Source organism: Jaculus jaculus, chromosome 11, assembly GCF_020740685.1.
Source record: "Jaculus jaculus isolate mJacJac1 chromosome 11, mJacJac1.mat.Y.cur, whole genome shotgun sequence".
NCBI lineage: Eukaryota > Metazoa > Chordata > Mammalia > Rodentia > Dipodidae > Jaculus > Jaculus jaculus.
This window is the reverse complement of record NC_059112.1, coordinates 111,006,323-111,032,295: the sequence shown is the minus strand read 5'-3', so window position 1 is coordinate 111,032,295 and position 25,973 is coordinate 111,006,323. Positions and strand designations below refer to the sequence as shown.

Here is a 25,973-nt window from a genome sequence, read left to right as displayed (position 1 = left end):
CAAACCTGGGTCATTAGGCTTCACAGGCAAGCACCTAAACTACTAAGCCATCTCTCCAGCTCAGAAATATGATTTGAACACAGTTGAACCACTGAGCAATCTCTCAGTCCTGGTATCTTAATTTTTTGTTTTGTACTAGTTTTGGTTTTGATTTTTTTCTCACTCATGTTGGTCAAACTGGCCTTAAATTCGCCATCCCCTGCCTCAGCCTTCATGCTAAGATTACAGGTGTGAGTCACCATGCCTGAGTTCATTTGTGTGTGCACGTGTGTGTGTGGTGTGTGTGCATGTGTGCTGATGTGTGTGCCCTATGCATGTGCACACAGAAGCCTGAAGAGAACTTTGGATGTTGTGGTTACCTTTGAGTTGCTGAGACAAAACACCAGACCAAGGATTTATTTTGGGTTACAGTCGCAGGGGGAAGCTTCATGATGGCAGGGAAAGCATGCCATGAGCAGAGGGTGGACGTCACTTCTGCTACAGCAGGTGAAAAATAGCAACAAGAAAGTGAGCCCAGGGCTGCAGAGATGGCTCAACAATTAAGGTGCTCACCTGCAAAGCCTAACAACCTGGGTTCAATTCCCCAGCACCCACATAAAGCCAGATACACACAGGGCTACATGTATCTGGAGTTTATTTGCAGCCCTGAAGCATCCGTTTTCTCACTGCCTCTCTTCTCTCTCTCTCTCTCTCTCTCTGCTTGCAAATAAATAAATAAAAATATTTTTGCTCGGGGGGAGGGAAGGAATTACCATGGTTTATTGTCTATAATTATAAAAGTTGTCAATAAAAAATAAATAAATAAAATATTTTTATGGTGGCTCATGCCTTTAATCTCAACACTCAAGAGGCAGAGGCAGGAGAATTGTCATGAGTTCAAGGCCACCCTGAGTCTCAAAACACATGTGATTCAAACCGTTACAGATGGCAGGCTGTGTCCTTGAGGTCAAATGACCCAGGAGCAACCAAAACCTTAACAGCCAGACGCCCAGGCTGAGGAAGGGAAGTAGTCCATGCTCAGGGTCAACTCCCTACCAGGCAAGAGGAGACTTGTGTTTGCTGCGGGGAGGAACTTCTAGCCTGATGGAGAGCGAATATCCATAAAGAGTACAGAGCTGTAGGTGGAGAGTGTTCCAGAAACAGTTTGGAAACACTGGCAGTTTGGGCCCAAGCCAAGACTGTGGTGAGGAAGGGCTGGGCGTGGTGTTGCGTGCCTTTAGTCCCAGCATTTGGGAAGCAGAGGTGGAAGGAACTTGGGAGAATTGCTATGAGTTCAAGGCCAGCCTGGGACTACAGAATGAGTTCCAGGTCAGCCTGGGCTACAGTGAGACCCTATCTGGAAAAAACAAACAAACAAAGAAACAAACAGACAAACAAAAATATTGCAGGGGTGCTGGAGAGATGGCTTAGCAGTTAAGGCATTTGCCCGCAAAGCCAAAGGATCCTGATTCGAATCCCCAGGACCCACATAAGCCAGATGCACAAGGGGGCACATGCATCTGGAGTTCGTTTACAGTGGCTAGAGGCCCTGGTGTGCTCATTCTCTCTTTCTCTCAAATAAATAAAATATATATTTAAAATCATTGGGGTGAGCTGGGAGTGGTAGTGCACACCTTTAATCCCAGCACGGAGGAGGCAAAGGTAGGAGAATAGCCGTGAGTTCGAGGCCATCCTGGAGCTACAGAATAAGTGCCAGGTCAGCCTGGGCTAGAGTAAGACCCTACTTCAAAAAAGAGAAGGAAAAAAAAAAAAAAAGCCAGGCGTGGTGACGCACGCCTTTAATCCTAGAACTTGGGAGGCAGAGGTAGGAGGATCACCATGAGTTCAAAGCCACCCTGAGACTCCATAGTAAATTCCAGGTCAGCCTGGGCTAGAGTGAGACCCTACCTCGAAAAACCAAAAACAACAAAAAACTTGGCTTTGCCCCCCTCCTGTCCCTTGCCTGTTTCTTTCTGTCACAGACTTTTAGAGACAGTGGCCCACATGCCCTGCTTACAGCCTTCACTTGCCACCGACTGGTTGGTTTCTGCCTTCCTCTCCACCGCCTTCTGTTCAAAGATCACTGTGAACGTGCCTCCTTAGGAACTGTGGGTGATACGGTAGGGCCAGGGACTGGACAGCTGTGGGACACTAACAGACTAGAGACAAACGCTCTGCCTATGGTAGATATGTTATAGACATGGGTTGCCTCCTGCTTCTCTCTACGTGTGTGTGTGTGTGTGTGTGTGTGTTTCAAGGTAGGGTCTTGCAGAACTAGAGAGAGAGAGAAAAAGAGGCAGAGAGAGAATGAAAGAGAGAATGAGTGTACCAGAGGCTCTAGCCACTGCAAACTCCAAATGCATGTGCCTTGTGTATCTGGCTTATGTGGGTCCTGGATCCTTCGGTTTTGCAGGCAAGCACCTTAACCACTAAGTCATTTCTCTAGACTCCTTTTTCTTTTTTTCAAGGTAGAGTCTCACTCTAGCCCAGGCTGGAATTCACTATGTAATCTCAGGGTGGCCTCAAACTCATGGCGGTCCTCCTACCTCAGCCTCCTGAGTGCTGTGATTAAAGGCATTTGCCACCACACCCAGCTTTCTTTTTAAATTTTTATTTATTGGAGAGAGAGAAATAGAGAAACCAGCAGAGAGAGAGAGAAAATGAGTGCTCCAGGACCTCTAGCCATTGCAAATGAACTCCAGACACAGGCAGCACTTTGTACATCTGGCTTACGTGGGTACTGGGGAATTGAACCTGGGTTCTTAGATTTCTTAGGCAAGCACCTTAACTGCTAAGTCATCTCTCCAATTCTTTTTTGTTTGTTTGTTTAGTTTTGGTTTTTTGAGGTAGGATCTCACTCTAGCCCAGGCTGACCTGGAATTCATTAGGTAGTCTTAGGGTGACCTCGAACTCATGGCCATGCTCCTATCTCTGCCTCCTGTGTGCTGGAATCAAAGGTATGTGCCACCACGCTCCACATCCTCCTCCTTTTGTTGTTCTGTTTTGTTTTGTTTTGTTTTTTGAGGTAGAGTTTTCGCTCTAGCTCAGGTTACCTGGAATTCACTATGTAGTCTCAGGGTGGCCTCAAACTCTCAGCGATCCTCCTGCCTCTGCCTTCCAAGTGTTGGGATTAAAGGCGTGCGCCACCACCACTGGGCCTTTTTTTGTTTTGTTTTTTGTTTTTCAAATTGAGAACTATTTCACAGGCTAAGGGAAGCATACAAGAATGGAGGGAGAGGTGGACAAGGGACTATAAGAACTTCCTGAGACAGGAGGGAAGAAATCCATGTCCTCACCTCCCACTCATGCATTGCCTCGTCCACTGAATTCCTGAAGCTTCAGCAGCAAGAACTGCTTTTGCTCCTTTATTAAACAAGGTAACCGGGGCTGGAGAGATGGCTTAGTGGGTGTTGCAGTCAGGTTCACATTGCTGGTAGAAATCACCCAACCAAGAGCAGCTTGTCGGGGAAAAAAAGAGGTTTATTTTGGTTTACAAGCTCGAGGGGAAGCTCCATGATGGCAGGAGGAAACAATGGCATAAACAGAGAGTGGACATCACCCCCTGACCAACATAAGGTGGACAACAGGAACAGGAGAGTGTGCTAAATACTGGCATGGGGAAACTGGCTCTAACACCCATAAGCCTACCCCCAACAATACACTGCCTCCAGGAGGCGTTAATTCCCAAATCTTCATCATCTGGGAACCTAGCATTCAGAACACCTAAGTTTATGGGGGCACTTACGTCAAACCACCAGAGTTTTTAAGGTGCTTGCCTGCAAAGCCAAAGGACCTCTGTTCGATTCTCTTGGACCCACATAAGCCAGATGCACAAGGTGGCGCATGCACCTGAAGTTTGTTTGCAGTGGCTAGAGGCCCTGACGTACCCATTCTCTCTCTCTTTTTTTCAAGGTAGGGTTTCACTCTAGCTCAGGCTGACCTGGAATTCATTATGTAGTTTCAGGGTGGCCTTGAATTCACAGTGATCCTCGTACCTGTGTCTCCTGAGTCCTGGCATTAAAGGTGTGCGCCATCATGCCCAGCGTGCCCATTCTCTATCTGCTTCTCTCTCTTTCTCTCTCAAACAAATAGTTTTGTTTTGTTTTGTTTTTTTAAGTGCTAACTGAAGAAACAGAAGAAAGAAAGGTTCTAAGTCACACAGCAGGTTGAGTGTCAGGGTTAGGATTAAATAAAAACCCCAAGTGACACATTACAGTCAGATGATAAACTTTTAAGATTCAAGGACTTGAAATGAGGGAAGATACAACCTCAAGAAAACAGTGAAACAAAGTGAGCAAAGCAGATTAATCAACTCCAAATGGTTTCCAAAAACAATGCAGTTGTTTGGAAAGGATTTCTTAGCCAGAAAAGACATATGTTTAAAGAAGAAAATTTATTATCTGGAAAAGAAAGTCTAGTCTAAATGTTCAGCAAACTCTGATGAGAAAGAAAAAAATAAAATTTACCAAATATATCACTTGATTCAGAGAGGGACACACTGAAGTAATATGTGTTTTATTTTGTTTATTTATTGGTTTCTTGAGGTAAGGTCTCACTCTAACCCAGGCTGACCTGGAGTTCACTATGGAGTCTCAGGGTGGTCTCGAACTCACGGCGATCCTTTTACCTCTGGCTTCCCAAGTGCTGGGATTAAAGGCATGCACCACCACACCTGGCTTGTTTTTTTATTTATTTATTTATTTTGGTTTTTCGGGGTAGGGTCTTACTCTAGCCCAGCCTAATCTGGAATTCACTCTGTAGTCTCAGACTGGCCTTGAACTTTTGGTGATCCTCCCACCTCTGCTCCCTCATGCCCAGCTTATTTTTTTTTAACAAATTCATTTTTATTTATTTATTTGAAAGAGAGAGAAAGAGGCAGAGAAAGGCGGAGGGAGAGAATTGGCATGCTAAGGTCTCAGCCACCTTCATCATCACATTCCAGGTCCTTGCGCCACCTGGAGGGCATGTCCAACCTTGCACTTACCTCACCTTTGTGCATCTGCTAACCTGGGATCTGGAGAGTCAAACATCGGTCCTTAAGCTTTGCAGGCAAGTGCCTTAACCACAATGCCATCTCTCAGCCCTTGTTCAGTTTTTAAAAAATATTTTATTACTTAGAGACTTTGTCATCCAGGTGCTAAGTACCACTTCCTTCCTGAATTCTACACTTGTTTCTGTTTGCTGAAGTTGCCCAGGTATTCCTGTAAACAGGTGCTTGAGGAAAAGCTGAGGTACGCCGTTTGCTTCTGCAGACCCATAGATTCGGATGCTTATGCTTGCACGGCCCTCATGGGAGAGCTAGCTGCTGATGACAGCCGCTGTGACTCACATAACAAGCCTGCAGATTCTTTTGGTTCAGATTCTCCACAAGATTAATTAGCAGGACACCAAGATGGAGAAATGCCCTTGGGAAGAGACAAGAGCCTGGGAGAGCAGGCAGAGTGCTGTTGTTTAAATTGCAAACGTCTGATGAAGAACACTGGTCCTGGAAGCATATGGAAAGAAGGAGAGAGACTGACTACCTGTGACTGGAATAATGAGTGAGTGGTACAATCGTGGGAAAATCAGTTCTGTGCTTGAGGGACACTATAGGACAGTTGATGTTGTTTTCGAAACTTCAAAGGGTTTTCTCCCCCATAATGCTGCACTGCACATAGGACCCAGTGTTTACTAACATGTGTAAATGTAATGAGAAAAAGGGAGGGAGATACAGAGAGAGAGAGAGAAAGAAAGAGTGGGCATGCCAGGGCCTCCAACCACTGCAAATGAACTCCAGATGCATGTGCCACCTTGTGCATCTGGCTTACGTGGGTCCTGGGGTATTGAATCTGGGTCCTTTGGCTTTACAAACAAATGCCTTGACCACTAAGCCATCTCTCCAGCTCCCTCCCTTTCCCCCTCCCTCCCTCCCTTCCTTCCTTCCTTCCTTCCTTCCTTCCTTCCTTCCTTCCTTCCTTCCTTCCTTTTTTCTTTCTTATTTGACCGAGAGCAAGAGAGAAAGAGGCAGAAAGAGGAAGAGATCCAAGGCTCAGGGTCTAATGCAGAAGAGGTGGCAGAAAGGATGTAAGAGCCAAAGGAAAGGTAGGACTCCTTACAACGTGCTCATCCCAGACACCAAATGGCCTGGATATCCATGACCTCACAGTGCCTGACACTACCTACACAAGACCATCATAAAAGGAGGAAAAGATCATGACATCAAAATAAAAGAGAGAGGGCTGAAGAGATGGCTTAGCGGTTAAGCGCTTGCCTGTGAAGCCTAAGGACCCTGGTTCAAGGCTTGGTTCCCCAGGTCCCACGTTAGCCAGATGCACAAGGGGGCGCACGCGTCTGGAGTTCGTTTGCAGAGGCTGGAAGCCCTGGCGCGCCCATTCTCTCTCTCTCCCTCTATCTGTCTTTCTCTCTGTGTCTGTCGCTCTCAAATAAATAAATAAAAAATTTTAAAAATAAAAATAAAAAATAAAATAAAAGAGAGACTGATTGAGATGGGGAGGGGATATGATAGAGAATGGAATTTCAGAGGGGAAAGTGGGGAGGGGAGGGAGGGCATTACCACAAGATATTTTTTATAATCATGGAAAATGTTTAAAAAATTGAGAAAAAAATAGAAAAAAAAAAAGAGGAAGAGGGAGAGTGGGCACGCCAGAGCCTCCAGCCACCACAAATGAACTCCAGATGTATGCGCCACCTTGTGCATTGGGCTTACATGTGTCCTGGAGCATTGAATCTGGGTCCTTTGGCTTTGCAGACAAAAACCTTAACCGCTAAGCCATCTCTCTAGCCCTTGTTTATCTTTTTAAATATTAAAAAATTATGGGGCTGGAGAGATGGCTTAGTGGTTAACACTCTTGCCTGCATAAGACAAAGGACCCAGGTTCGACTCTCCAGGACCCATGTAAGCCAGATACAGAAAGGGGCACACATGTCTGGAGTTCATTTGCAGTGGCTGGAGGCCCTGATGCACCCATTCTCTCTCTCTCTCTCTCTCTCTCTCTCTCTCTCTCTCTCTCTGCTTCTTTCCCCTTCTGATTTTCTCACATAAATAAATTAATTAATTAAGGAGGGAGGGAGGGAATTACCATGGGATATTGTTTATAATTATGGAAGCTGTCAATAAAATTTTTAAATAATTAATTAATTTTAAAAAATGAAGAACACATCCATCCCTTCTTCTGCATTTGGAGGTTCAGGACTGTGGCCTCCCTCCAGGGCGTCTTGTCCTCACTCTGGGTCCCCAGGGCTGTGACCTACAGAGCTCTCCTGTCCAGACTGGACAACTCCAGGGTTGCAGACATCCCTAGACCCAGGAAAGGCCGCCTCAGCTTCCTGGCCTTGTTCAAACTAGGCCTTTCCCGCATGCTTGCTGAAGCCTGCACTAGTTACCATTGCTGTGACAAACATCCCCCAAACCCGGGCAACTCTGCCATCCAGGGAAGGCTGCTCTCCAGAAAGCATGGGAGCACATGTCTGTAATCACAGCACTGGGAGGCCGAGGCAGGAGGGGCAGTTTGAGACTTTTCATCACACTTTGACATACATTGTGTCTTAACTCCTTGTTAGTGGCTGGGCATGTAGGTCTGTCAGTAGACTGCTTGTCTCAATTAAATATAATAATAAATCTGGGCTGGAGAGATGTCTTAGCAGTTAAGGCGCTTGCCTGTGAAGCCTAAGGACCCAGGTTCAATTCCCCAGGTCCCATGTAAGGCAGGTGCATATTGTAGTGCATACTTCTGGAGTTCGTTTGTAGTGGCTAGAGGTCCTGATGTGCCCATTCTCTCTTTCTCTCTTCCCCCATCTCTAATAAATAAATAAAAATAAAAACTTTTTAAAAATAGAAAAAAAGAGCTGGGCATGGTGGCACACCTTTAATCCCAGCAGCCGGAAGCAGAGATAGGAGGATCACTGTGAGTTGAAGGCCACCCTGAGACTACAGAGTGAATAACATGTCAGCCTGGGCTAGAGACCCTACTCCAAAAAAAAATTAAAAACATAAAGAAAGAAAAGAAAGAAGAAAAGGTCAATGTGCTGTGTGATCATGTAAACACACAAAATAATGTAGTCAAAACCAAACCAAACACTTGGGTAGTCATAACAAATGTGAGTTAAATTCACATTTTAAGGGGCTAGGGATATGGCTTAGCAGTTAAGGTGCTTGCCTGAAAAGCCAAAGAACTGAGGTTTGATTCCCCAGTACCCATGTAAGCCAGATGCACAAGGTGGCACATGCATCTGGAGTTCATTTGCAGTGGTTGGGGGTCGTGGCACTCTTATTTTCTCTTTATCTGCCTCTTTCTCACTCAAATAAATAAAGTATTTAAAAAAATCTTATTTTAGCCCAGCATGGTGGCTCACGCCTTTAATTTCAGCACTCTGGAGGCAGAGGTAGGAGGATCTCTGTGAGTTCAAAGCCACCCTGAGAATTCCAGGTCAGCCTGAGCTAGGAAAAAGAAAGAAAGAAAGAAAGAAAGAAAGAAAGAAAGAAAGAAAGAAAGAAAGAAAGAAAGAAAGAAAGAAAGAAAGAAAAGAAAAGAAAAGAAAAGAAAAGAAAAGAAAAGAAAAGAAAAGAAAACAAGGCTGGAGAGATGGCTTAGTGATTAAGGCACTTGCCTGAAAAACCAAAGAACCTAGTAATATAGGTTTGGTTCCCTAAGACCCATGTAAGCCAGATGCACAAGGTGGTGCATGTATCTAGAGTTTATTAGGAAAAAAAAAAATTATATGTGTGTGTGTGTGTGTGTGTGTGTGTGTGTGCGCGCGCGCGCGCGCGCGCATTCAGACAACCTTGGGTGTGGTTCCTCAGGAATGCCTACAACCTTTTGTTGAGACAGGGTCTCTCATTAGCTTAGAGCTTGCCAAATAAGTTAGACTGGCTGGGCAGGGAGCAGGAATCCTGTGATTGCTGTGAGTTCGAGGCTACTCTGAGACTACATAGTGAATTCCAGTTAAGCCTGGGCTAGAGCGAGACCCTACCTCGAAGAAAAAAAATAAATAAAAAAGCCCTAGTTAACTGTACTCAGGGAGAGCTTGGCAATGCTTGGGCAAGAGATAGGCGTTAGGCAACACTGCCCCCTGGAGGTTCTTCAGAGTCTTTACCCAGTTCTGCACCCTGACCTCTGAGATTTTCAGGGTGATCCCTTACGTGGACTTCCACCTCAGCAGAGAGGCCTGAAAGCTCCAGAAAACCTTGGGACATAACATTCTGCCCCAAGTTACTGACAGCTACATGAGGTGGGAGATAATGTTCATTGTCTTGGTGGATATACACCCTTGGTTTCATGGGTACAGTGAGATGTTAAATCCCTGTTGTGTGGCTTTTTTGGGGTAATTTATTTCTATTCATGCCCTGGCCTGACGGGGAGGGAGGCCCTAGCCCTTACTCTCCATAGGGGCTCCTTTATCGCCCCCAGCTCCCCACATAGCAGGGGCTCCTTGAACTTTCTCTTTTCTCTTTCCACGGCTTTGGCCCTCCATATGAGATCTCCAGCCACATGGATGCCTTTGCTTGGTTCTATACTTCCCTCGATAAATACAATTTTGTTTTTGTTTTCGTTTTTGTTTTTTCAAGGTATGGTCTCGCTCTAGTCTAGGCTAACCTGGAATTCTCTCTGTGGTCTCAGGGTGGCCTTGAACTCATGGCAATCCTCCTACCTCTGCCTCCCAAGTGCTGGGATTAAAGGCATGTGCCACCATGCCTGGCAAATATAATAATTTAATAATTATCCCTCTCAGTCATTTGTTTATTCAATTCTTTGCTTAAAATTAGAAATGAACCTGGGGGGGGGGAGCTGGAGAGATGGTTTAGCGGTTAAGGTGCTTGCCTGCAAAGCCAAAGGACCCCTGTTTGATTCCCCAGGACCCACATAAGCCAGATGCACAAGGGATGCATGTGTCTGGAGTTCATTTGCAGTGGCTGGAGGCCCTGGCGTGCCCAATCTCTCTCTTTCTCTCTCTGCCTCTTTCTCTCTCTCTCAAATAAATAAATAAATAAGAAATGAACCTAGGATTTGGGGTTCAAGGACTTTCCTGGACCACAAGCACCCTATTACAAATCCAATTGCTCAAGCAGTTTTCAGGGCATGGTGATGCATACCTGTAATTTCAGCACTTGGGAGGCTAAAACTGGAGGATTGTTGTGAGTTTAAGACCAGCTAGACTAATGAGTAAGACATGAGACTCTGCTCTGCACCTCCCACAAGAGAAAGAAAGAAAGAAAGAAGAAAAGAAAAAAGCAGTGGGGCTGAAGAGATGGTTTAGCAGTTAAGGCACTTGCCTTTGAAGACTAAGGACCCAAGTTTGATTCCCCAGGACCCACTTAAGACAGATGTACAAGGCGGTGCATGCTTCTAGAGTTTGTTTACAGTGGCTGGAGGGAGGCCCTGGCACACCCATTCTCTATCTGCCTCTCTCTCTCTCTCTCTAATAAATAAATATAAATTTTAAAACACCCAAATGTGGGCTGGAAAGATGGCTTAGTGGTTAAGGCATTTGCCTGCAAAGCCAAAGGACCTTGGTTTGATTCCCCAAGACCCACATAAGCCAGATGCACAAGGGGACGCATGCATCTGGAGTTTGTTTGCAGTGACTGGAGGCCCTGGTGTGCCCATTCCCCCCCCCCCTTTCCCTCTTGCTCTTTCAAATAAATAAATAAATTTTTAAAAAGCCAAGTGTGATGACTCACACCTGCAATCTTAGCACTTGGACGTGAAGGCAGGAGGATCAGGAGCCCAAGGTCCTCTTCCACCAGAGCGGGTTCCAACTCTACCTGGGCCACAGGAGACCCTGGGTCAAGAAAAACCGAAATGAAGGCCAGGCATGGTGGTGCACACCTTTAAATCCATTGGTCAGGAGGCAGAGGTAGGAAGATGAATTTGAGGCCACCCTGAGACTACATAGTGAATTCCAGGTCTGACTAGGCTAAAGCAAAACCCACCTCAAAAAAAAAAAAAAAAACAGAATGAGAGAGAGAGAGAGAGCTGGGCCTGGTGTTGCATGCCTTTAATCCCAGTGCTCGGGAGGCAGAGGTAGGAGGATTGCTTTGAGTTCGAGGCCACCCTAAGACTACATAGTGAATTCCAGGTCAGCCTGGGCTAGAGCGAGACAGAATTCCTTGGTACAATCCAAGGAAGCCAGTCATTGGTGACTTAGAGATTATGTGTTTACATACTTCGTATCCCTTCACACTGTACCTTCTGCCGTTGAGAGAGCCGAGCCATGAGCTCCCTGCTCCGTCCTCTGGGGTGGCAGAGCTCACTCAGGAGCTGGAAGCTGGACCCTGGCTCTGTAGGAATGCAGACTTGGCACCACAATCCTCAAGAAAACAGAGAACGTGACAGTGTGCGTGCACGCGCGCATGTGTGTGCACACGTGTGCTGGGGATGGAATCCAGGGCCTTGCACGCACGTGTTAGGCAAGCTCTGGTCCTCAGCCACACCCTGGTCATGTGACCAACGTGTGCAGAGGCTCATCTTCTTTTGCAGGGCAGTGCTTTTGCAGGGTGGGTACCTGAGTTGCTGTGGTCACCTGCAAGGATGCTACTCTCAAGAGCATCCCACTTCTGGCAGGAAGGGACACCCACCTGTCACCAAGGGCCTGCAGTGATGTAAAAGCCATCAAGTGAGTGAGCTTCAGGTGGGGGTATCTTCCCAGGAGCAGAATATATGTGGCCCCTGTTTACCTGGCTGTGCGTGGGGGCCAGCTTCTCTCTGATGTCATCTGCTTTCTAAGGTGACTCAGTTCTTCAGCTCTCTCCCTCTCCCTCTCTCGGAAGTCACATTCAGTGCTGCTGCTGCTTTTCTGACGTTCCCATGGCAACATTCACGCTGATTTCATAGAACATAAGGTGTTTGAGGTGGAGGGCCCTTGGAGAGCAATGCCTCCTCCACATTTCACTGAGCAGAGAGCAGGCTCAGAGAGGGGAGGCCACACAGGGACCCAGTGGGCTCTCTGTCTTTTTGGCACCTTTCTCACCCAGAGAATGGGTACCTGAGGGCCTCGAGTCAGACTTCTTGGGAGGTGCTGTGGAACTGCCTTCCCTTGCTGAAGGGCCTGCAGCCCCGCCTGAGCGGGCCCCTCTGTGCTGTGAGAAGAGAGCAGGCAGCGCAAGGGCTGGCCTCAGAAAGCCCCCAGCTGGGTAGCAAGGCTGCAGAGCTCCCTGGGAACCACTGGAGGGCTCCAGGGAGCTGGAGGAGCAGGAAAGCTGGGCTCCAAGTCAAGCCTACAAGGTCAAGTAGGGCCCTTGATGTGCCTGCCCCTCTCTCCAGCACACAGGGCCCGTCTGGAGTTCGAGTGAAGAAGAGACAGAGAGAGAGAGGGAGGGAGGGAGAGTGAGTTGGGGCCTCATGGCTCATGTCACTCCAGGGAGTCAGACTTCCAGGACTACTCAGAAAGAAGTTCCCACCGGGCATGGTGGCACATGCCTTTAACCCCAGCACTCAGGAGGAGAATCGAGAGGCCATCCTGAGACTACACAGTGAATTCCAGGCCAGCCTGAGCTAGAGTGAGACCCTACCTCAAAAAACAAAACAAAAGGGGATATGATGGAGAATGGAATTTCAAAGGGGAAAGTGGGGGCGGGGAGAGGGAGGGTATTACCATGGGATACTTTTTAAAATCATGGAAAATGTTAATAAAAATTGAAAAATAAAAAAAAAAAAAGAAAGAAAAGAAAAGAGAAAGAAGTTCAGAAGCTGGAGGTGGAAGCTATAGGCATGAGCAGAACAGGGCTGTGGGCTGTTAGAGGATTCAGGAACAAGGTTTCAAGGAGACCTCCGTGACTCTGTCTCTTTGGGGACAAGCACATATACATGGGCTGGAGAGATGGCTCAGTAGTTGAAGTGTTTGGCTGCACAGCCCAAGGACCTTGGTTCGATTCCCCAGGACCCACATAAGCCAGCTGCACAAGGTGGCGCATGTGTCTGGAGTTGGTTTGCAGTGGCTGAAGGCCCTGGTGCACCCACTCTCTCTCTGCTTCTTTCCCTTTCTAATTTTCTCACATAAATAAATTAATTAATTAAGGGGGGAGGGAGGGAATTACCATGGGATATTGTTTATAATTATGGAAGCTGTCAATAAAATTTTTAAATAATTAATTAATTTAAAAAATGAAGAACACATCCATCCCTTCTTCTGCATTTGGAGGTTCAGGACTGTGGCCTCCCTCCAGGGCGTCTTGTCCTCACTCTGGGTCCCCAGGGCTGTGACCTACAGAGCTCTCCTGTCCAGACTGGACAACTCCAGGGTTGCAGACATCCCTAGACCCAGGAAAGGCCGCCTCAGCTTCCTGGCCTTGTTCAAACTAGGCCTTTCCCGCATGCTTGCTGAAGCCTGCACTAGTTACCATTGCTGTGACAAACATCCCCCAAACCCGGGCAACTCTGCCATCCAGGGAAGGCTGCTCTCCAGAAAGCATGGGAGCACATGTCTGTAATCACAGCACCGGGAGGCCGAGGCAGGAGGGGCAGTTTGAGACTTTTCATCACACTTTGACATACATTGTGTCTTAACTCCTTGTTAGTGGCTGGGCATGTAGGTCTGTCAGTAGACTGCTTGTCTAGCATGCATGAAGCCTTGACTTTGATCCCCAGCACCGTATAAAGCAGATGTGGTAGTATATTATGCCTGTGATCCAGCATTTGGAAGCAGAGGCAGGAGGATAAGGAGTTCAAAGTCATCCTTGGCTACATAACAAGTTCAAGTCCAGTCTGGGATGCATAAAACATTGTCTCAAAAAAAAAAAAAATCAGACTGGAGAGATGGCTCAGCAGTTAAGGTACTTGCTGGCAAAGCCTGAGGACCTGGGTTTGATTCCCCAGTACCCATGTAAATCCAAATGCACCAGACGGCATATGCATCTGGAGTTCATTTGCAGTGCCTAGGGCCCTGGTGCGCCCGTTCTCTATCTGCCCTCCAGCAAGTAAATAAATAAAATATTTTTTTAAAAATCACCTGGTGTGGTAGCACACATAGTGAATTCCAGGTTCACCTGGGTTACAGTGAGCCCCTACATTGAAAAATAAGTAAATGGGCTAGAGAGATAGCTTAGTGGTTAAGGTACTTGCCTGTGAGGTCAAAGGTCTCAGGTTCGATTCCCCAGGACCCATGTAATCTAGATATACAAGGTGGTACACACATATGGAGTTTGTTTGCAGTGGCTGAATCTATATCATGCCTATTCATTCTCTCTCTCTCTTTCTCTTTCTCTCTCTCTCTCTCTCTCTCTCTCTCTCTGCCTGTTTCTCTCTCAAATAAATAAAAGAAAAACAAAAATCCTTGCTAGCAATGCCATGTCGTCTTAAGGTGAGGTTTGTGATTCTAACTCAATTTTTTTTTTTTTTTTTTCCGAGGCAAGGTCTAACTCTAGCTTCTAGCTCAGGCTGACCTGGAATTCACTATGTAGTCTCAGGGTGGCCTCGAACTCACAGCAATCCTCCTACCTCTGCCTCCCCAGTGCTGGGATTCAAGGTGTGTGCCACCACACCAGGCTCCTCACTCACTCCCCTGCCCCCCCAGGTAGGGTTTCACTTTATCCCAGGCTGACCTGGAATTCACTCTGTAGTCTCAGGGTGGCCTCAAACTCCTGGCGACCCTCCTACCTCTGCCTCCCGAGTGCTGGGATTAAAGGCATGCGCCACTATGCTGCACTCTAGCTCGCATTTTTTTTTTTTTTTTTGCCAGTTTAAAAACTACATATTGAGGCACAGAGCTGGCTGCCAGGGATATGGCAGTGACCAAGACAAGCTGCTTCCTGTGCCCAGAGGGCTTACATTCCAGAGGGGAGAACAGATGGTAACAGAGGGGCCAGGAGACATAATGATCAAGGATTAGCAAGGCTGTGAGTTGGCAAGAGTGCTGGGAGGGGAGAGCTGGTGCAGGCACCCAGAGCTCCCACTTTTTATTCAAGACGAACCACAGGCCTGGATTTTACATAAACCCTCCTAATTTTAAAGACAAACCTGTCTGTTCTGCTGCTCAAAGCTCCCCTCCTCTGCCGGCCTCCCACCTTCTCTGGCTTGCATGCTCTCTCGTCTTCCTGATTACCCAAAGCCCCTGCACTTTTCACACCCAGGCTGCCCTCCTTGCAGCCCCTGCCTCAGAGCCTCCAAACTCTTTGGGTCTTCAATGCACTGGGTGTGGTGTGGACAGCAGTTGGCAGAAGGTTGTATCACTGCCTGGGGCTCTGGGCCCACTGGGCATGGGTTGTTAAGCCTCCCAGCAGAGACCCTGGTGCAACCATCCTGAGGTGGAATCCCCAGGGGGCAGCCCAGCACCTCCTCACCCCAGCCCAGTAAGTCTACATCCCGAGATTGGCCTGAAAGGGGTGGGGAGCTAGAGAAGTCAGACAAGGTAAGGCGATGGGGGTGGGGAGGGATTTAAGAGGGTTTTTCTGAATTTGCTTCACAGTTCTCTCAGCCCTTCCATGGGACATGGAGTCAGAGTTCGTGAGGGCAGTCTGGTTCTTTTTTTTTTTTTTTTTTGGTTTTTCCAGGTAGGGTCTCACTCTAGCTCAGGCTGACCTGGAACTCATGTGCCCTCAGGTGCCCTTGAACTCATGGCGATCCTCCTACCTCTGCCTCCCAAGTGCTGGGATTAAAAGCATGCACCACCATGACTGGCTTTTTTTTTTTTTTTCATTTATTTGAGAGAGAGAGAGAATGGGCATGTCAGGGCCTCTAGCCACTGCAAATGAACTCCAGACACATGTGCCACCTTGTGCATCTGGCTTATGTGGGTCCTGGGGAATTGAACATGGGTCCTTTGGCTTTGCAGGCAAGTGCCTTAATCACTAAGCTATCGCTCCAGCCCTCGGTTTGCCTATTTGAACACGAGGGACCACAGAAGTACCCACCTCCCAAGCTTTGTGTCTGGCATATGACCATACCGTGCAAGACAGCTTTCCAGCCACTTTTCAGTGCAGGCCATGGTGAGGCCCTCTTGGGAAAAGGACAGCATGCTTCCACCTGAGTCCTCCTAGGCTCTGAGACCCTGAGGTAGAAAATTATTCATGCTTTGGACAATGCCAACTGGGAAGGGTCAGGCCTCTGAGGGACAGAGTACAGGAGTCAACTGTCATTTTCTTGGAGGGGGCCAGCTAGGCTCTTTCTCTTGCTCCCAGAGGAGCACCAAGAAGCACCCCATCTCAGGACAGCACCCCACTGTACCGACAGCCCACCGCTCTGCTCTCCAAAAGCTCTCATTGGGAGACCCAGAGCATCTTGAGTGGGAATCTCCAGTTGGCCAAGGTGAGGAGTGGGTGTCAAGCTCTGCGGAGGGTGTGACAGGTCTGCACTGGCCAGTGGAGCCAGCCGCTGGGATAGGAAAACCAAGGGATCAACCACCTTTTGAGGAGGGGCCTCGTGCCTCCTAGACGTCAGGGCAAGGCTCTTGGGAGAGGACCCTGATGGGGCTTGCTGCTGGCGGTGACGTCCACATCCTGACCCCTCTAAGATTCAGCCCGGGGAAAGGGGCTTGAGAGGGATTGCTGTACTCTGTCCCTGCCTCTCTCAGGTTAGCCGAGGCCAGACTCTCGGGCATAGCAAGCTTTGTTCGCCAAGTTTCTGTACCTGTCTGCCCTGGTGGGGACAGCAGGGAGGACGGTGGGCCAGGTGACAGGCAGCTCTGGTTGCAAAGGGACAGCATTTCGGAGTGCCCCGGGCACCTTCATCTCAGAACACCCCTTTGCCCAGGCTCCAGGATTGGGTGAGGCACCATGTAGGAAGGGGAAGCAGGATTCTCCTGGCGTTTCCTCATTGCCCCACACCAGGATCCAGGCGCTCCTGGCACTGGCTCACTGGGGCACGCTCCTGGCGATGCCCACCTAGGGCAGTGCCTGGGCCTTCTGACCCCGCCCCCGGAGCGGCTGGCTCATTTGCATGACCCCGCCCCAGGACGGTCATTGGCGGATGTGGCTGGAGGTCGGGCCTGAGTGGTTGGCGGGGGCGGGGCGGGCGGCGAGCGCCTGGGATGCTGCTGCGGCCGCCGCGGGGCCGGGGGACTGCTTCGTGCTTGGGTTCGGGTCCGGGTCGGGCTTGACGGGCACGGGAAGTGGGACTTCCTTGGGGGTACGGCGGCTGCAGCCGGATCGCACTGCACGCCATGTCCAGGAAGAAGACCCCTAAGAGCAAGGGGGGCAGCGTGCCTGCTGCCTCCTCCGCGCTGCCCGCCACCAAAGGGCCCCGGTCGGCGCGCCCTGGCCCGGAGGCGCCGCCCAACAGGCCCCCGCAGTCCGGCCGGCCTTCGCTGGGCAGCGGCGGTGACTTCTACGAGGTTGCTTTTAAGGTGAGCCAGACACGTCCTCCGCAGGCGAGTGAGTGCAGCAGGTGGCATCGGATCTCAGCCAAAGGGGAGAGGGCTTCGGAGAGGGTGCCGGGCACCCTGCACACTCACCGGCGGGGCTGGCCAGAGGGGCACCCTGCAGCTGGCACGGCTGCACCATGCATCGTGAGAGAGCGCGCGCGCGCGCGCGCACACACACACACACACACACACAGCTGTCAGGTTGGGGGTACTCAACAGCTGGCGAGGTCTGCCCTCCCCCCAGGTGGAAGGCCGTCCCACAGGGTCCTGAGACATCAGAGTCCCCCAAGCATTCCTCCCTGTCGTCCTGCACCGGGGCTCTAGTTCTCACCAGTTCCCATATGCTGCCTTCGCTCGCCCCCAGGGGCTGTGGGTCTTTTTCTCTCTCTCTTTTTCCCCCTGGGAGGAAGAGGCCTTCCCCCAGGATGGAGGTGGAAGCCTGTGTGAATTCGACCTGAGAAGGTAGGGCCATCTTTGGGTTCTGGAGCCTTTGGCAGCAGGCTGGGTGGAGGAGGGAGAGAGCCCATGTGCCCCCTTCCCTCCCCCCCCAGGTCCATAGATCAGCCCTGGTCCCTCTTCAAGCCAAAAGCTGGCATGTTTGGCACATCCCTCCTGAGCTTTGCTGCCCTGATTTGTGTCGTTGCTAGCGTTTGAAGAAGCTCCTGGCACCGAATTCCTACAGGTCTCTTAGGAGGTCCCAGCTGCCACTCCCCTAGCCCCAAATGCTGTCTCCCCAGATCAGCCCTACTGTCCATGGTGATTGGGTAGGATCCTGGATGAGGGCAGCTGTCTTGTCCCTTTCCACTGATTTGAGGTGGGTATTGTTGGAGGGAGAGGAGACAGTGACTACCAGGGGCAGAAGCTGGGGGTCCAGGGCACTGGGGACCATGGCTGTTTTATCTCCCTAGGCTACTCTGAACACCATTCTTCTGCTTCTCATCAACAGCTCAGGGCAGACAAGAAGCTCCTCGGGGTGGGCAATCTCCAGCCCCAGGCTTGACACCTCTGACCTCCCTGCTTGGTCTAGGTCATGCTGGTGGGGGACTCTGGTGTGGGGAAGACCTGCCTGCTGGTACGCTTCAAGGATGGGGCTTTCTTGGCTGGCACCTTCATCTCCACTGTGGGCATCGACTTTAGGGTGAGCATGGAGGCTGATGTCCTCAGCTATGACCGGGTCCACCATGTCTTGGTTCTTTCACAGAATCTTCCTAGTACCTTAGGCAGCTGGTTCTGCGCTCCCATGTGTCCATAGGTTTGGGAAGTGGGGCTTTGCCACAAAGCCAGCTGTTTCTCCATCTCTGAAGGTCCTGTGGAGACCTCCCAACATCCAATGTAGTAGAAGCAGGTGCCATTCTCCTTTTGCCAGGGACTGGCACTATGCTGGGGTCCTGTAGCCTGTATCCTAGGGTGGCGGAGGCCAGAGGGAACACAGAGCCCACTGCTCAGGAGGCCAGTGGTGCTGCCCCACCAGGGGAGACCCAAGGCTATGGGAGAGTTGGGGTACTCCAGCTAGTACAGTATGGTGCAGCCAGGGCTTGCCGGGGGAAGGGGCTCCTTTGGGTATGGAGGTCACTCCCCAGGGCCCTGGGACTCAGAGCCCCCCCCCCCCATATACCACGTGCTGAAGTGCTGGTGTGTTCTTGGCAAATCCTTAATTTGCATTTTTCTCACCCTTTAATTAGATAGACCCAGTTAGCAGGAGGCTGGGAGGAAGGCCCATTCAGAGGGACAGGAAAGGGGGACTCTGCAGTCTGAAGAGCTGTCCTCTTCTGGGATGAAGTAAAGGCTGAGGAGGAAGGCTGGCCTGGGCTCACCAGTCCTGGTCTCCCAGCCCCCATCCACTTGGCTGTGGGGCAGGCAGCGAGGGAGGTGAGGCTGTTTGGTTTGCACCCCTGTGTAGGGTGCCAGGAAAAGGCAGGGTATCCTCCTAGCTCAGCAGATGGCCGGGCCTGGTTCCTGGGAGACCTAGAAGCACCCTGACAGCAGGAGCTTGGGAGGAAGGTGGAGCCAGAACCAGCTGCCCATGGCCCAAGCTGGTGGTCAGTCCTCCTCTTGGCCTGAGGTGCAGCTACTCCAGTCTGGCTATCTAATGTGGAAGTGCCTAGCCTTGGGAGCAATGCAGACAAGTTCATGACCACCCACTATGTAGGAGGCACAGTTCTAGGCCCTATGGTTTATAGCACAGAAAGCTTGGGGAATGGGTGTACTAAGAGAAGCCTTACTTTTATTTTTTTGAACTAAGATCTCACTTTAGCCCAGGCTGACCTGGAATTCACTATGCAGTCTCTGGGTGGCCTTGAACTCTTTATCTCTGCACCCCAGGGGCTGGGATTAAAAGGCATTGTGGACCACACCTGGTTGTTAGGAAAGGCTTATTGAGAGGCAGAACAGGCTCACCAGATCCTCTAGACACTTCTTGCACCTTACATGGGTCCTGGAGAATCAAACCTGGGTACTCAGGCTTTGTAAGCAAGTGCTTTAACCACTAAGCCACTTTTCCAGCAGAGGCCTGAAGAACTCACTGCGGTCCTCCTACCTCTGCTGGGATTAAAGGTGTGTGCCACCACACCCCGCTAGGTGTGGCTTTTTATTTTGACAGTGAGAGAATGGGCGTGCCAGGGCCTCTAGCAACTGCAACAAACTCCAGATACGAGCGCCCCCTTGTGCATCTGGCTAATGTGGGTCCTGGGGAATAGAACCTGGGTCCTTTGGCTTTGCAGGCAAATGCCTTAACCGCTAAGCCATCCCTTCAGCCCAAGGTGTGGCTTTTTAATGAGAACAAATGAAATTAGCTTCTCTAGGTAGGATGTAGTTCTCAGCTAAGGGTGTCCCTGCTAAGCAGGTAGGGGAACTGTGGCACACCAACTTTGCACAGTGTGATAAATACCATGGATGACCTCAACCAAGTTACTAAGCAGACCACACCAGAAGCCATGTTAGAGGTCTGCGAACCAGGAGATGGTTGTGAGGGTGGGATAAGGGTCATCAAATCTCCCTATCAGTGGACCTGGGTCAGCCCTGGTCTCCCTTAGGAGTCCTCAGACCAGAGGGTAACACTCCCTCACTGGCTTGTTCTGTTTCAGAATAAAGTTCTGGATGTGGATGGCATGAAGGTCAAGTTGCAGGTGAGGTGCCTGGGGGAGGACAAGTGAAGGGGGGCGCTGAGCACACTAAGAGGGGCTGGGCAGCATGACCAGTGCCCGTTACCACAGATCTGGGACACTGCCGGTCAGGAGCGGTTCCGCAGCGTCACCCACGCCTACTACCGGGACGCTCATGGTGAGTCCATGGACATGGGGCCCAGCCTTCCTTCACTGGTGTCTGGGGCATTGGTGGGGCAGGTAAAGGGGTGACTCGGAATGTCTGAACAGAAGGGCTTGGGCTACATATAGGGAGCCACTGGGCCCAGGTGTCCTCACTGCCCTCTGCCCCCAGCACTGCTGCTACTCTACGATGTCACCAACAAGGCCTCCTTTGACAACATCCAGGTCAGTGGCCTTCCTGCTGGGGGGAAGGGGCCACAAAAGTGTGCATGGTATCAGGGTCCCTAGTGTGGGTAACATCCAGCTGTCTGCATAACTCCTTGGGTAAGGTACCATTAAGGTGGGCACCTCTATCCCCTCTCACACATAGGAACACTTGTAGAAAAAGGGACCCAAGCTGGGCGTGGTGGCACATGCCTTCAATCCCAGGCACTGGGGAGGCACAGGTAGGAGGATCAGTTGGAGGCCACCCTGAAACTACATAGTGAATTCCAGGTCATCCTGAGCTAGTGAGACCATACCTCGGAAAAAAAAAGACCCTATCATCCATGGCAAAGATGAGTTTCCAGCTCAACTCCCTCTCCCTACAGGCCTGGTTAACAGAGATCCAGGAGTACGCTAACAGGGATGTGGTGCTTATGCTCTTGGGGAACAAGGTAGCCCTGTCTTCTCCAGCCAGACCCACAGGGAAACAGGTGAGGGGGCGGGCATCCTGGGTTAGGGTACCAAGCATCAACAAAAACTATTATTCTGACTAGGTGGATTCTACCCAAGAACGTGTGGTGAAGAGGGAGGATGGGGAGAAACTAGCTAAGGTGAGTCAGGGCAGGGTGGGTGGCATGAGCCTAGTATCTGGGCTGCCCCACCAGGCCAGTGCCCATCTGGCAGCAGCTGTTTGCAGGAGTATGGGCTGCCTTTCATGGAGACCAGTGCTAAGACGGGCCTCAACGTGGACTTGGCCTTCACAGCCATAGCCAAGTAGGTCCTGGCAATGAACCAAAAAAAAAAAAAGACCCCCAGTATCCAGGGTTCAGACCCTTGTTCCATTGTCATCTCCACTCTGCAGGGAGTTGAAACATCGCTCCGTGAAGGCTCCCAGTGAGTCCCGCTTCCGGCTGCACGACTATGTCCGGAGGGAAGGTCGAGGGGCGTCCTGCTGCCGAACCTGATCTGACTTGACCTGTCTCACAATGGAGGAAACAGCCCAGCCCAGGAAGGCTGCTAAAGGCGTCTATAGGCCCTTTTTGACTTCGCCCACCCAGGCTATCTGTTTCCAGCTCTCTTGGGCCAAGTTTCACCCCTTTCGTTCCAGTGGCTATCTCAGTCCTCTGCCCCCACAACAAGCAGGTCACAAAACCATCCTGGAAAGATCAAAGGTCTTGGGCCCGGACCTCAGAAGTGCACAAACCGTCATACAGCACTTTGCTGCCCCCTTCTGGGCGCTCCCAGCTCAGCAGGGAACAGGCCAGCACTCGATACAATGCCTAACCCCCCATTAAAGCCACGTGCTCAGCCCATTGCTCAAGCAAGACCCCTACACCCAGGACCGAGGGCTTTATTGCTGGTCACATCGTGGATAACAGCCATTGGCTCTCAGCCCACGCAACAGGAGGCTGTGATATAGGAAATAGCATGTGTGAAACCAGATTAAGTAAGGAAATCCATGGTTGCCAAGTTCCCTCCATCTTGTACTAAAGTCACCAAACCACTTGATTGCAGTCTGTTCAGTCCCAGTGAATAAAGATGTGTTTTCTGGAATTTGTCTTAGTTTTTTGAAAATCGATTTCTAGAGCTCGAGGTTTGTAAAGTTCCCTACAACCCGTGGCTGCTTCAGAGGCCCAACTTTCTTCCACCACATCCAGAAACCTCTTTGGGTCATCAGCACATGCAAATAATGACGCTTGGGAGCAGAATAAAACTCACTACTTTTACTTTATTGTTACAGTTTAGACATGGATGCCCGCCTTACCACCAAACCCTCTTGTCCGCTGGGCCTCCGTACTGCGGCTGGTTTATGTTCAAGGTCTGCAGCTGGTTCACCACGCTCTGAAAGTCAAATAGAACTAGAAATGTAGAGACCCCTCCCCATTTTGAGTAAGAGACAGCCCCGAGTCCCCTCCGTTCTCCCCGAGAGACCACCCAAGCCTCAGCCCTGCAATGTAATCAGACTGCGCGTGCAGTTTTCATACGAGGTGTCAGAAATTAATGCAGTTCATCACAGGCTTGGAGTTGCATATGGGAAGCCACCAGGCCTGATCCAGTCTTACCTGGAGAATCCGGAGACTTAGAAACAGGCCTTGAGGACCAACGAGCAGCCCAGACCAAGGTAACATTAAAGGCTAGATTAGCCTGTGGGGCTCAAAGGTCTTGCTCTGAGCTCACTTTCTTCCCACGAGAGAAGCCTCACGGAAAACGAACACGCCACCACATCCCATCCCAAAAGAGCTAGAGTCCGCGAGGCTCCAGCTTTTATAGGATTTCTCGAGCTCTGTGATTGGGCACTCTTGGAGGATGTTTCCGTCTTCCCCAGCCGCTGATAGGCTCCGCTTTCGATCCCCGCTGTTTCCATCCGTGGAGCCTGGGCATTTCTTCTGAAGGCCGTACATTGTGCGGGGTCGAAGCTCCGCCCTTCTGCGGGCCATTGAGTATAACGGTGAGCGACGAATGCACTCAGCCAATCAAATACAGACCTGCAACATAGAGTGATTCACAAGTGACCAATCGCGCTCCGCAGCGCCGGGGCTGCCGGAAATCGTAGTTTTGGAAGCGCCGAGCGCGAGGCGGCCGCCCCCGGCTCCTGCAGGCGGCGAACTACAAGTCCCGGCAGGCCCAGCGCCTAGGCACTTCCGGCTCGAGCATCTGGTCCCCTTCGCGGCCGCGGGCCGAGGAGGCACGATGATGCTGGAGGGTGGTGCTGCTGCTCCGGGTCGCTGGCGGGCGGGTGAGTGTCTACGCGACGTGCCGGGCCTGGGGTCTGTCCTTCGGGGGCGCGGGAGGGGTGGGGGCGAGCGTCAAAGGCGGACGTAGGCCTGGCCTGGGGGGCGGGGCTGAGAGACAGACTGGGGTCTCCACTTCGGTGCTTGTGTCTGCCTCTCAGCTAGTCCGCGGGTCTTTCTCCATACCTTTGCTCTCTTGCTTCTTCTGCACTCCCTCCTGCATTGATCGAACGCCACCTGTGTGTCAGGCACTATTCTAGATGGCGGGGAAACTGAGGAAGAGAAGGTTCCAACCTGATCATCTGGTGCGGGGGTTTCCCTAACCATTGACAGCTCGGGTCTGATAGTTCTTTTGCTGCAAGGGTCCTGTGCATTGTAGGATGTTGAGCAGCATCCCTGGCTTCTAGCCACTGGAAACCAGTGACACCCACTTCACCTAAGTTGTGACAACAAAATGTCTCCAGATATTGGCAAATGTCACCTTATGACAAGTTCACCCTCCAGAACCCCTGATCTAGAGAAAGCAGGGAGCATCTGACAAAAGAGTTAAAGTGAAATTCACGGGGAATTGTGATAGAAATTGTAAGGGGGTGGGGAAGAGCATGCTAAGAAAGTGTAGGGGCTCCTGAGTGGTTTGGTGGGGAGCCCTACAGTTAGCCAAAGATCTGATGAAGAAGCGGCTTATCCTGGGACAATTCTGGAAGAGCATTACAGTTTCTGAGTGAGAAAGGGCTTGGTGTACCCCAGCAAGCATTGACAAGTGTTGGAGAGGCAAGGTTGAAGAGGTGGGACCGGTCTACAAGGTTAAGGGTGTGGGTGTTATACTTACAAGCAGGCTGTGGAGGATTTGATCAGGGCTAAGTCTGGGAGCCTTTTGGTATGCTCGATGATGGACTTTGGAGTTGAGTTAAACGGTGATGGCCTGAGCTGGCCAGAAGGCTTAGGGACTTCCTGGCCCTGCTCTGTGAGGGACTAGCGCGAGGGCATTGTAGGGCTCCTGTATTTGCTGGCAGCAGTGGACAGAACAGAGAGAATAGGGCTTGGGTCTGCCTTGATGTGTCTGCCCACTAGCTGTGTCTGTGGGCTGGCCGTTCTCAGCCTCCACTCTAAGCTCCTAGAGTTGGAGTGTTGTTGGTGGAGCATCTTGTAGCTCTCTTCTGGTTTGGGTTCGTCTCTACTCCATTTTATGATGTCAAATCCAGTCTTACTCAGTCACTCACTGTGAAGTTGCAGGAGTAGGATTTGAGCCCCAGTCTGTGTGAATCTGAGGCCTGTGGCCTTGTCCACTCTGCCACAGGTACCGCCATGTATGTGATGTACCAGCCTGTGTTCAACTTCAACATTTGTTTTGCTCTGAGCCAGGGTCCCCATAGGCCTGGCCTGGTCTTACCAGCAGGTGGGCACCCAGCACTTTATGGCCTTGGAGGAGGACCCTTGGAGGAGGACCTACCAACAATTCATCCTTCAACAGATGGCCCCAGTGCCCCTGACACACCATCCCGGGTCAGAGTGATACGGCTGCCCCCTGGAGTCAGGCACTACCAGGCTGGGCAGATGAGGAATGGGTCTGTGCTCATGATATGGCACCTGATGTTTGGAAACCCCAGACAAGGGGAAGCTGCATTGTGGAAGTAGAGAAGTTGGGCGGTCCAATCTCAGGACCTGATGGTGCGGGGGAGGCAGCCTTGAAGGAACCCAGGACTGAGGAGTGAGGCTGCTCTGGGTGCCAGAAGGAGACATTGGGGCATAGTATGGGCTAGAATGCTATGGGGTGGTGCAGAGCAGATCTGCCCCGTGCATTCCCAGTCTGGGACTGGACTTTATTTTTTGTTTGAGAGCAACTGGGAAAGAGGCAGAGAGAGAGACAAGAGAGGGAGAGAGAATGGGTGCTCCAGAGCCTGTACCTTGTGCATGTGGCTTACATGGGTCCTGGGGAATCGAACCTGGGTCCTTAGGCTTCACAGGCAAATGCCTTAACCACTAAGCCATCTCTCCAGCCCTGGCCCTGGACTTTTGTGACTGCTCACCAGCTTGTGCAGGGAAGGAAGAAGGGGAGCCTCAGAGTCAAAGCCACACAAGAAGTGGTGAGGAATTGGTTTGTGGGACCTAGGCTGCATTGGGCACTTGGCTTTCTTTCCACTGAAAGCCCAGAACCCACTGTCACAAGATAGCTAGGTCTGGAACAGGACAAAAGCCATCTCTTCCTGTATGTGTGCCTGCTCTGGATCTGGCTGGTGTCTTCTCTGGAAAGCACTCTGGACTTCCTGGCTGTGCTTGCCCTTCAGTCCACAGACTGGGGAGAAGGAGGAAGGCAGTGAGATGAGAACAGTGCCCGTGGGGCAGGGAGGGCATCAAAGTTATGTGCATTCTTCCTTCCAGCAGAGGGAGCCACGGACACTGGGCCGCACGGCTAGGAGGCTGAGGGTGCAGGAGAGGCCCGTTCAAAGGGTCCTCTTTAGCCAGGCATGGTGGTGCACATCTTTAATGCCAGCCCTCGGGAGGT

General features: G+C 50.7%; 2 protein-coding genes, 1 long non-coding RNA gene and 1 other non-coding gene across 5 annotated transcripts in view; 2 read left to right on the top strand and 2 right to left on the bottom strand.

The window, feature by feature from the left end:
* Positions 1–16,973: 16,973 nt before the first annotated feature.
* Rab26 (RAB26, member RAS oncogene family) lies at positions 16,974–22,292 on the top strand. 2 transcript variants are annotated; one of them, XM_004652186.2, is made up of 9 exons: positions 16,974–17,253; positions 18,299–18,409; positions 20,355–20,396; positions 20,484–20,550; positions 20,707–20,759; positions 21,125–21,190; positions 21,293–21,349; positions 21,436–21,512; positions 21,601–22,292. In XM_004652186.2, the coding sequence occupies exons 1-9, from the start codon at positions 17,071–17,073 to the stop codon at positions 21,701–21,703; spliced, it is 759 nt and encodes a 252-aa protein (XP_004652243.2). In that variant the 5' UTR covers positions 16,974–17,070; the 3' UTR covers positions 21,704–22,292. The 2 variants fall into 2 exon arrangements, with proteins under 2 accessions (XP_004652243.2, XP_044985994.1); XM_045130059.1 differs by lacking the exon at positions 16,974–17,253 and adding an exon at positions 17,725–17,733.
* Positions 22,293–22,447: 155 nt separating this feature from the next.
* Positions 22,448–23,085, bottom strand: LOC123453266. Its single transcript, XR_006632718.1, has 2 exons — positions 22,802–23,085; positions 22,448–22,580 (listed from the first exon to the last, which is right to left on the bottom strand). It is a non-coding gene; the product is annotated as an uncharacterized LOC123453266 (long non-coding RNA).
* On the bottom strand, positions 22,676–22,758 carry LOC123453447. Its single transcript, XR_006632828.1, has one exon. It is a non-coding gene; the product is annotated as a small nucleolar RNA SNORD60 (small nucleolar RNA).
* A 344-nt stretch (positions 23,086–23,429) lies between the features above and the next one.
* Positions 23,430–25,973, top strand: part of Traf7 (TNF receptor associated factor 7) — a 6,970-nt gene continuing 4,426 nt past the window's right edge. The window contains exons 1-2 of the mRNA XM_045161305.1: positions 23,430–23,475; positions 24,768–24,866. Of these exons, the coding sequence (XP_045017240.1) occupies positions 23,430–23,475; positions 24,768–24,866 (145 nt within the window). The remainder of the gene's footprint in view (positions 23,476–24,767; positions 24,867–25,973) is intronic.